At 41.7% G+C, this 11,755-nt stretch overlaps 1 protein-coding gene across 1 annotated transcript; it reads left to right on the forward strand.

Moving 5' to 3' along the window:
- Positions 1 to 135: 135 nt before the first annotated feature.
- On the forward strand, positions 136 to 11,186 carry opn9 (opsin 9). The gene is made up of 9 exons (XM_049583730.1): positions 136 to 2,921; positions 4,818 to 5,004; positions 5,628 to 5,778; positions 5,939 to 6,078; positions 7,995 to 8,133; positions 8,291 to 8,405; positions 10,288 to 10,368; positions 10,447 to 10,945; positions 11,029 to 11,186. The coding sequence occupies exons 2-9, from the start codon at positions 4,884 to 4,886 to the stop codon at positions 11,184 to 11,186; spliced, it is 1,404 nt and encodes a 467-aa protein (XP_049439687.1). The 5' UTR covers positions 136 to 2,921; positions 4,818 to 4,883.
- The last annotated feature ends 569 nt before the right edge of the window (positions 11,187 to 11,755 follow it).

Below are 11,755 nucleotides of genomic sequence, written 5' to 3' on the forward strand. Positions count from 1 at the left end.
TCTGTTGTCACTGCACAGAACAAATCTATATCAAAACTGCTCCACTGGGGTTAAAGCCGATATATCATTATTTTCCTCCTGTGGGAATACACCGGCAGCTCTTAATTGCATGGATTCTTTAGTAGGTGGAACTGTGGAGATCATTTCTGCTCAAGTCGATTCTTGCGTCACCACATAGATTTATAAAAAGGCCGTGGGATCTATCCTAATTTTCCCTCTATTTTTCCCCTCATGTTCAATAGCTGCTCTCTCTGTAAATGTAATGCACGGCTGACACAACCTGACAATAACACACTATGATGGTTCAGTATCAAGCTATATGAATTATGCCGGCAGATGATTGTATGCAAAGTTATTCTTCTCACCAGTCTGTCTGTGTTGATCACGTGTTTATATCCCTGTGAGCTGCTGCATATCAAGACATGAGCGCCACTGATTGACTTTAAAGATCCAGTGTGTAGGATTTAGTGGCATCTAGTGGTGAGGTTGCAGAGGAGACACTTCTCCCATGTGCTAAATCTGTAGGAGAACTAAGATGGTGGACGAGAAAGTGGATGTCCCCAGCAATTTGTTTGAACAGTTTGCCTTACTGCCCATACTGTTACATGTAGGTAAAATGGTGAGACAAAAATGGATGAATAATAAATAAATAAAAATCAGAAATAAAATATATGCAAAGGGGTTCAATGGAATAAAGGAGTCTATAAATAATAAAGTTAATAGACAAACAAGACATAAATTTACAGAGAATTTAAAAGACAAATTTCAAACGTAATAAAAGATTTTGAATACCAGTTTTACAACGACGCCCTGATGGCAACAGAAAATTCGCCTGTAAAAACATCCAGAAAAAGCTAAAATAGTGGCTTTGTTGATGTAGATGAAGGATTTATGTGGATATAAACAGCTCATTCTAAGGTAGTAAAGACACATTGAATCTTGTTTTTAGGTGATAAAAAACAAATGAAAACATTTATGAATATTATTTTTCCATTTCTGCCAATAGATGCCCGTAAATCCCACACACTGGACCTTTAAAAGAGGACTTATTGTGTGTATATGTAACACCACATTCCATACACGCAGGAATATGCTCAACAAGAGGAAAAGCATATAGAAAGTTTAGTGGTGTTTCAAATATTTTTATTTAACAAACCCACCTTTAAATTTTCCTTAAAATAGAGGTTTTTTTGGATCTGTACCGTTCTAAAGTGTTGGGTTGTTAATGACGTCACAGCAGAAACTGTCAGATCAAGTTTTTTGCATGCAGTATAAATGTATTTTTACCTATTGTATTGAAATATTTCTGCATACTGGAGGCTCCTAAAAAGTGTACACAAATTGGGTTTGACTGGAAAGCTCAGATTCTCGTGGATTCGGTGAGCCTAGTTTTATTCATGTGTGATGATGTTAGCTCCCATAGAAGCCATTTCATTGTAGTGAGTGACTTGGAAACGAATATTGCCATATAAAATTACCTATTGAGACCTTCAGGATAATCAGAGCCTTGTGAAACTTTACAACCACAAACTAGAGACCCCGGGCATCCAGAGGATGTGTAGCTTTCATAGGTATATTGACAAAAAAAAACTGGTTTATCGGCAGTTTTCAGAACGGAAGTACTCGCCATCGAATCTGCGAAAAATGCAATTCCTACAGAAAATCTCCAAATGGCAAAAACCTCATATACCAAATCATTAAATGGATTTTACTGTGGTTTTCCTCAAGGTCCTGGGGTCTCATTTATAAAACAATGCGAAGGATCCATACTAAGAATGTACGTATGAACAAAAGAATGGTGTGTGCTGAGGCTTCCACCTCACTATCTGTGTTGCCAATTTCCCATCTCCAAAATGTCTGTGAGCATGGTTTAAAGGTTCTCCCATCAAATGTGTTTTTATAGGTCACAACTTTTGCGTGGGAAGTGACGTAAGTCTCTTTCGGGCCTTGTTTTGTGCATATGCAGTGTTAGTGTGGTATTTTGGAGGGATTTTGGACTGCTTTTATCAATTCTCGAGTGGTAAAAACAATGCTTAAATTAGGCACCAAAGCTGTGTAACAAATGGTATCAACCCCAAAAAATACTGCAACAACTCATGAGACTTGACAGTGCATGGGAATGTCCATCATATACTCTCATCATAATGTTCTGAGCACTTATACACTCTAAACCTTTAAAAGTTTTAATAGGCACCTAACCAAAACACAATATTTATTACGTATATGACTAGAAAAACTCGACAGACAGTGCTGAGATGCATCTTAAATTAATTTTTAGGTTCCAGTTTTCAGATGACTATTGCTTCTATTTAGCATCTACCACTGACCTGCTAACTTCCCTTAAGATCCTCTGTCCCTGCCCAAAAAAAAGGTCTATTTAATTCAGTCAAAGTCAAGAGGAAAATCAGATACCAAAGCTCATTTGATCTACACAGATATAAGTATTTTCTGACTCTAAACTCAATTTCATCTTTAAAATTAAAGCCACAGTTCGTCCACTAACACCTGATGAGCTGACAACATGTGTGTGATGGTTCCTATTACTCCCAAACATCATCTTTCACAGAGATGCCTGCAATGTATTCACATGTATTCACGCGGATAATATGGATTCAGTTGTCGGCTGCAGAGGAGATACAAGGCGGGACAGCAGTTAAAGTCTCTTAAATACCCCCCACCCTCTCTCTGTCTCTCCCTCTGTCACTCACACACACACTGTTTCTCAGTTTGCGTGTCTCTCGCTGATCATTTCTAAGCCAGATTGTCAACAGCGATTTTTTTTCTCTAGCTCTCCAGAGAAATGCCACATGGATTTACAGAGAGGGGGTTTAAATTAAGATGATATTAAAAAAGAGAAGATCTTTGCTATAAAGGCCAGCTGAGAGCACACAGGAAGGGACTGACGAGCAGACAAGAGGAAGGTGAGTGAGGCTTGTTTTGGTGTGAATTCAACATGTTTTCCTGCAGGTGTGTGTTAGCATAAAGAGAGAGTAGGGCAGAGAAGAGAAAAATATTTGGAGAAGAATCCAGCTTGGAGGAATTTTGATGATATTAGGAGACCCCTGTTTGGTCTGTTGATATTACTGTGCTTTTGACCTCTTGAGACTCGATTGACTGCCTGCTGGGAGACATATTAAATTCGTGCCGGGACAAATGACTGAGGAGAGAGCCATGGATTTTACCTGTAACTGCTTATTACACAGGGTCATCAAAATAGCTGTTGCAGTTGCTCTTTTTTTTATTTCATTTTAATAGGATACTTAGTAGCTGGCATTGCTTTACATAAACAGACACCTCTCTGATTCCCACTTTTATCAGGATAATCCTAAAATGTAAACAATTAATGAAAATCTGTACAATATTCAAAGAAACGTCAGCTTTTCCCAATAAAGCTGCAAATGATGTTGATGCTGATCTGCATTTATTACATTAATCTTCTATGTAATTGTCAACTATTGTTGTCATCATTTACTAATCTATAATGCTTTATGAGGAGTAACACTTCTCAGGAAGCTGGGTGATATTGAACACAAGGAGATGAGAGTTTGCATGCTGTGCAGGGTCAGTAAGCAGTGATAGAAAAACCTGATTTGTAATATGAATAATTCTTTGAAACCTAAAGCTCTGCACTGTAAAATATGCTACTGCCTCTCACTAAGTATCGTGATTTATGAGCCCCTTGTTCTTTTAAGCTGCATGTTTAAAAGGAGCTGCTGTTCTACTGTATTTATTGTCTGCACATTAAAGGAGCAGTGTGTAGGATTTAGGGGATTTAGTGGCATCTAGTGGAGAGAATTGTAAATTGCAACTGGTTGAAACTTTTTCGGGTTAAAATTCCTTCAGTAATCATTGTTCAGGAGATTTTCGTCTCCAAAACATTGAGTGAAGCAGTTTCACGTTAAAAAAATCTGTATTTTTCTGACACTCTTGTCATGGAGGGGCTGCTAATTACGGTGGGTGATGCAAAAATGCAAATAACCCGAGTTTGGTTTCTCTGTTCTGGGCTGCTGCAGAAACATGGCGGTGCATCATGGTGATCTCTGTGGATGAGGAGCCCCTCCCTATATCCTCCCGAGACCCTGTGTCCTCATATGAAGACATCACATTTTGGGTTTACTGGACTTAATACTTCATTCACGTTTTTAGTGGTAGTAAGACCACAATCCACTCATCCATGTAGAAACAAGATGGCAGCTATCTCATGCCAAGTCAGCCTGCAGCTGATCCCGTGATCCCGACACAGATGTGGACAAGGTCCAAAACCTGATCACATTTAATGGTTGAAACTTGTTAATTTATTATTAATACGTTTGTAGTTTGATGTGGCAACTAATTTGACCAATTTTAGTAAAAGTGACAAGTGAAGATGCTGTCAACTAGAAAGTACTAATTTGAAGACACTGGGACTTTACTATTGTCTCTTTTGAGTACACTGGGACTTGATTATTGGTGGTGGTGTTTTTTTTTTTTTGTTTTTTTTTTTAAATTTATCATTTCCTACTGATCCCAAATAGCTAGGAGAAATTAAAAATGCATAGCAAAATAAAGTTTTGGTCTCAGGAGGATATAGATATAAATGTCTCACTCAAAGGTAATGAAAAAAATTCCCCTACATCCCACACACTGGACCTTTAAAGTTGAGTGAACATCTTCGGCTGGAACCATGCAGAGATCAAAACATAGCTGCCAGTATACTAATACCTGTGCTGCATGACCCTCCTCGTGAGAAAATGTTAGTTCCACATGCTGCTAATTCCATGTTGTAGTCGTCATAGTGTCTCAGAAAATTACCTTCCTCTCTGTCTTTGTGCCGTCAGTGTCTCTTTGAAGCTGCGGGCGCTGCCTCTTCTCTGTATGCTGCCGGGGGTCAGTGCAGTTCATCCATGGGAGAAAGTGGTTCACAGAGGGGCTCCTGGTTTCTCCCCTCGTCCATCCACCCTCTGTTCCTCTCCCAGGTGTCCCCCTCTGCAGACCTGGCTGTTGCTGTCTTTCTTACCTTCACATGTGAGCACTTTCAGAGGACACTGTCATCAGTGTGTTCATCTCAGATTTGTTTTTGTGACTGTATGTACTGAATGCATTTTTGGTTTTGGGGGTTAACTGTGCCTTTAAAGTGACATTTTAATTGGAAAATTTGTGTTCAACTGACTATAAAAGACGTTTTGTGTCAACTCAGAGTTTATGTGCGCTGTTTGACTGACATATTACAAATCAACACAAAATATAAATTTAAACACTCTCATTAAAGAAAAAAGTTCAGACCGTCTGAATACAAAACACCTGCATCCAGCTGAGCAGCAGAGAAACATTCTTCACCTCTGAATCTTAAACAAAACCCTCGCCGTTTGGTTTGCACAGCAAATTGATGAAACTGCAGATGGACAGGTGCTCCGCTCTTTCAGTCACATTGGTTAATTTGTGTTGGGCTCTGTTTGAGTTAATTGGCTTGTCTGTGGAGCAGCGTGAGTGTTTGGGTGGCTGCAGAGCAGTTACTGTTGTATTGATGAATTGTCGTGGATTGATCCACCCTGACTCCCTCTGCTCTACCTCACGTTGTGCAATTATGCTCAACATATCTAATTTAAAGAGCAAACTTAAAGTGACTTCTTATATTACTCTTGCTCCAGGTGTTGTATCCGTCCTGGGGAATGGCACAGTGTTGTTAGTCTACTCCAGGAAGAGAAAGAAGCTCAGACCACCAGAGCTCATGACCGTCAACCTGGCCTTCTGCGATTTTGGCTTCAGCCTCTTTGGGGCGCCGTTTTCCATCATTTCCAGGTATAGGAGATTTTGTTTTCAACCAATAAGTAGACAGCCATGAATCCAGGGTGATGACACTGTGAGTGTAACACAGACAACATCTAAACCAGCAGACACTGAGACAGAAGGTGATAATCCATTAAGCAGGGAGACTAAAGCCCGTCTCTGCCTCTTTCAGCCTGTGCCACACCTGGGTGTTTGGGGAGACAGGGTGCCTTTGGTATGGCGTTCAGGGCTTTGTGTTTGGCATCGGCTCTCTGCTCACCACCTGTCTCATCTCTCTGGACCGGTGCCTGAAGATCTGCTGCTTAAGATACGGCAAGTCTGAGATCTTTCTTATAATCCACTTATTTATGACTGCACTCTAAATCCATCTGACTCTTCCTGAATAAATGTGAGCATTTTTTGCCACACAGGTTTTTACACAAACCTCACTTACACAACATACTGATTCCAGCCTGTAGAGGACCCTCCTCTTCTTGTGTAAATGTACTGATGTAAAGAGTTTTAAAGGCCGTTCATTGATTGATGATTGCTTATGTAACACTAAAGGTCAGTTAAACCTGCTGATGTTTTAAGAAAAGGGTTACGTGAAATGTCAAGACTTCCCTTGAGGTTGAGGCTCATTATGCCTTGCACATGAGCACGCTGCTGAAATAGTCACACTAAGTTCATTAAGGGCCCTGTGTGTATGGTTTAGAGGGATATATTGGCAGAAATGGAACTTAATGTAATAAATATGTTTTGCTTAGTGTGTCACCTGAAAATGAGAATCATTGTGTTTTTGTTTGTTAGAATGAGCAAGTTATATCTATATAGGGAGCAAGCCTTGTCCACAGAGTCCGCCACGTTGCACTGCCATGTTTCTACAGTAGACTAGAATGGACAAACCAAACACTGGCTCTAGATAGGGCCAGTCCTTGTCGCATTTTCGCCTTAGCCACTGTAGTTAGTAGCCCCTCCGCATCGAGAGCGTCAGAAAACACATTTTTTTTAAAACTTGAAACTATGTTATTCAGTGTTTTCACCAGTTTAAATCACTGGGTCTCTTTGTTTTGGAGAGGAAGAGACCTCTGTGAATAATTTGGCTCCCAGTAAATGTCTGAACGTTGGCATGGTAGAGGCCATAGTACTCTGCCGGAAAACGGCTGATTGCCCCTTCTGGGTTGGTAGAGAGTAACTGTCTCAAGCGAAGGGGTCTTGTTCAAGAGTAAATAAGTGGTAGAGTGGTAGAATAGAGCGTGAGATGGATCACTGGTTTGGTGCAGCGTCTGCAGTGATGCGGCTGCTGCACTGGACTGTTGTGGTGAAGAGGGAACTGAGCCAGAAGGCAAAGCTTTCGATTTACTGGTCCATCTACGTCCCAACCCTCACCTATGGTCATGAGCTCTGGGTAGTGACCGAAAGATTGAGATCGCGGATACAAACGGCTGAAATGAGTTTCCACCATGGGGTTGCTGGGCTCAGCCTTACAGATATGTTGAGGAGCTCGAACATCTGGAGGGAGCTTGGAGTAGAGCTGCTGCTCCTTCGCGTTGAAAGGGGTCAGTTAAGGTGGTCAGGATGAATCAGGATGAATCAGGATGCTTCCTGGGCGCCTCCTGTTAGAGGTGTCCCACTGGTAGGAGGCCCCAAAGTAGACCCAGAACATGCTGGAGGGATTACATATCTCTTCTGGTTGGGGAGCACCTTAGGGTCCCCCAGGAGGAGCTGGAAAGTGTTGCTGCCCCCATGACCCAACCTCAGATAAAGGGATATAAATGGATGGATGGACATATTAGCATGTGCCGGGCTAGCTACCTAACTCTAATGAGCCATACAACGTTGAAGATTCAGTGAATATTGAGTGCTTTGACCAGTTTTAATCACCTGGTCTGTTTGTTCTGGAGAGGAAAGACCTCTGCGGATAATCTGGCCCCACGTAAAAACCTCCTGAAGAAAGAACACTGAAGGAATTCTAACCGGGAGAAGTTTCAGCTGATTGCAATCTGCAATCTTCACAGCTAGATGCTACTAAACCCCTTTAAATTTTACACACTGCTCCTTTAAAGGTCATCCATTGATTGATGATTGCTTTTATAAGACTAAAGGTCACTTAAACCTGCTGATGCTTCAAGAAAATGGTAAAGTGAAATGTCAAGACTTCCCATGATGTTAAGTGCCCATTATGCCTACACATGGACACACTACTCATATAAGTTCATTAAGTGGTTTCATGCTTCTTGGCTCTCTAGGTCAATGGATCGAGAGGCGCCATGTGTCTCTGTCCATAGCGTTGGTGTGGGTTTACACACTGTTCTGGGCTCTGCTGCCTGTGTTTGGCTTTGGAAGCTATGGACCAGAACCTTATGGGACCAGCTGCACCATCAACTGGTAGTCTCTCTGATTTCGATTACAGTGCTGCTCTATTCCCTTCTGTTCACATGCACTAAAGTCTGCAGACACCTGTGTATTCTCTGATTTGTATTCTTCGTGCACTTGCAGACAACCATGTCATCGATAACCAGTCTGCCTGTGTCACTGTTTCAAGGTGGAGAATGAGGTCGTCTCTAAATGACCGAATCTATATTTTCCTCATCCTGGTGTTATGCTTCGGGTTTCCTACACTCACTATCATCACTTCATATGTGGCCATCCTGCTGACGGTGAGGACAACTGCTGCTTCCTGACCCTAAATGGAGGGTCTGGGAGCTGTGTGTGTATTCTGCAATTATTTTTGTTTTAATGTGTCAGACACTCCTTTAAAGCCACTTTAAATGAATGAGAAAACCGCACCTCTGGCACCCCCTAGTGATACAATTGAGAAAGACACAAAAGCAGACAGTAATGCACTGTAAGCACTACTTCTCAGGGGTACAGGGGAGTACCAAATGAGCAACGTGAGAAAATGACCCACTGACCCAGATGTCACAATGTGTGTCAGTTGTTTTGTGGTTATTTTATGGATTGCTAATTTCTTTACAAGTATGCAGGGATACTTGGGTGAATGGGCTGACAGGAACTAAAACAAATGCCATCATGAGAAGAAAAATGGAAGTAAGGAAAGCAAACAAATGACTGGACTTGATATATTAGGTAACGTTTTTCTTTAGCTGTTGAACTTTCCTGCTGGCATGGCGAATTATTTCCACTCACACAGGCGCAGAACATACGTGTTAGTTTGCCAGTGGCTGTAGTCTTTGTGATATGTTCAATGCAACTTTTAGCCAAGACACAGCACACAGGCAATGTGAGGCAATGCAACAGTCGGTCTTTGTTGCCACTAGTTCTTAGATGCCGGTTTGGTGTGTCTTGGCCTTAAGTGACTAATAGGGACAACAGTATTTGAAATTTGTCCAGCTTCCTAGTACTAAGAGCTGCTCCTAGTGACAAAATTCAAAATAAATTCTTAGATTGTGATATTTTCTTATAATTTCCCCTTAAAGTTAAGACTAGGTCCTTGTAAAGATACAGGTTATTCACAAAGCATCTCAGACCTCAAAAGAGCTCCTAAGGTGATAAACTGTTAAGAGCAGGGAGATGGACTTTTCAGAGGTTTAAGAGTTTCTTAATCAGAGGAGAAAATGGTGGAAACCAAAAGTGGTCGGAGAAATATTCGCCAAACACTGGATGACAGTGAGTAAATGAAATGCTGCAGGTAAGATCATGCTGGAATAATATGTGTGGTTGATGTCATTAGGGATAAGTACACATTTCCCACCTAACGCTATAACGCCAGAAATAAAATGATCACATTACTAGGATATTTGTAAAACTGGAAAAATGCCACACTACAGCAGTGATGACTTGAGTCCGTCTCAACCTTCCATCATCAGAGTGATCACACTAACAATGACAACACTTTTACAGTCAGCAGTTTATTTCATTTCCACTGGGTGTCCACACCTTGCAGGCTCACAAAAGGGCCGTGTCTCTGACAACCAATCACATCTGTTAAAAGCAAGCGTCTCACCTAGCAACAGGGTCAACCACACCTCCTCACTAAGGTCAAAGTTTCTGTCCCTTCCTTTCTCAGAGTTGCTCTGAAAACGTTCCAAAATCACTCCTAAGCTAAGACTCCTGACTAAAAGTTTTTAGGTTAAGTTAGGAGGTCTCTGAGAGGACTCTCAGGATGTTTGTTAATACAGCCCCTGGCCTATTTGTTGTTGTCTTCCTGCAACAACTCAACTGGAACACTTCAGAGAAGACTTCTCCTTAAGTGAGACTTGGTTCGACCAGATCAAGTGAAAAGCAAAGAGAAATATTTCAAATCTCTGTAGGACCCTTTCCATAATGTTGTCATACACTTATCATAGCAGTCTGAGCACTTTTAGTGGACGCTTATAGATGGTGAGCTATTGACATGAAAGATCACATTGCAGCCCATTTTGCTGCTGCCAGCTACAGGGCTCTCGCTCAATACTGGACCAACTTCAAAAGATTTTGTTCCTGTTAGTCTCTTAGACACAGTAACATTCAAAAATAGAGTTTCAGTTGATTGAAATATACCAGCCTGAGTGCCCCTTAAATTGTTGCTTCTGTCTTCAGGTCTACAGATCTAATCGCACTCTGGCATCTATACCGTCCTCCTCTGTCAGCCACACCAGCAAAGACCTGAGACTTGCAAAGGTAAACCTTAGTGAGGATCACTTTCAGAATCACTGATACACCTCCTGCAGGAGGAATAAAGTGGTGTGCTTATTTCAGATGGCTGCTGTGGTGTGCATCAGCTTCCTCATGGCCTGGACACCCTATGCCACTGTGTCTCTGATGTCTGCACTCATTCCCAGAGATGACCAAGAAGCATCTTTACAGACTGCGGTGGAGGAGACCACCAACATCCCATCATTACTCAACTGGACAGCTACAGAATATTACAGACAAATCTCCTACAGCACTGATAACAAGTGGAGCGATGTGAGCAACATGAATTCGGCCTCCATCATCGGTTTGAGTGACGCCTTGCTCAGGTCCACCCTGGACAGTGAAGCTGAGCTAATGACCACGAGCCCTCAGCTACTCTCCTGTTTCCCACCTGTAGTCACCTTGATCCCTGCTATGTTTGCCAAGTCCCACTGCATGATTAACCCTTTAATCTACCAGATCATGAACAGGGAGTTCAGGGATGACGTCTGTGTGATGGTGTTAGGCCAGGAGAAGGCAGAGAGGAGGCGAATGCAGGGGAGGAAGGGGAGCTCATATGAACGTAAGGACCAAGAGCAAACTGCCACTTTAATTTGGAAAAATAGTCCAAGTGTTGAGTCTCTTTTTCTTTCTCCTCTCTTGAAGGGACCATCAGCCTCTCCTACTGCCACAGTTGGAAGAGGAAAAGTTGCAAGCCCATGTCCTTGACTGTTGAAAGAAAAAAAGAAATCAAAAGAAACAGAGGAACTGAGAGAGCAGGAGTGGAGGAGGAACAGACTCCTGGGCAAATGATAAGTCAGTAGGAGCCAGTGCATTGGACTTTTCCTCCTTAGACACTGAAGGCAACACAGGGAGACACTACAGCATCTGTGGATGAAAGACAAGAACAAGATAGATAGATAGATAGATAGATAGATAGATAGATAGATACATGTTTGTATGATAAACAATTGACTTTCTTTTCTTGTTGTCTTGTCATTTCTATAAAGATGTTAAAGCTAATTGTCACCGGCCTGTTTTTTGGTTGTGGTTGCTAAATTATCCTGCTAAGGGACGCAAACACACCATTAATCCCCCAGAATCCTCCACTCACACACTTCCCGTACTTGAATGCCGCCTGGTGCCATGTTTGCTGTGGGATTATTTGATTTAACACAAAGTGATTACAGAATATGCAACATAGGCTACTGTATATGCACAGCACTGAAGGTCCTGAAGGGGGGATCAAAGTCTTCTTTCAGATATTAGACAGAAAATCCAAAATACATGATTAGGTGTGCATTTTAGTTCAGATATCTGTTCTGGAAAAATGTCATTAGAAGATACCTAACTTCATCCATTGGAAAAGAGGGTGGATCTGAGTGTCACAGGA

This window comes from Epinephelus fuscoguttatus, linkage group LG8 (genome assembly GCF_011397635.1).
Source record: "Epinephelus fuscoguttatus linkage group LG8, E.fuscoguttatus.final_Chr_v1".
Taxonomy (NCBI): Eukaryota; Metazoa; Chordata; class Actinopteri; order Perciformes; family Serranidae; genus Epinephelus; species Epinephelus fuscoguttatus.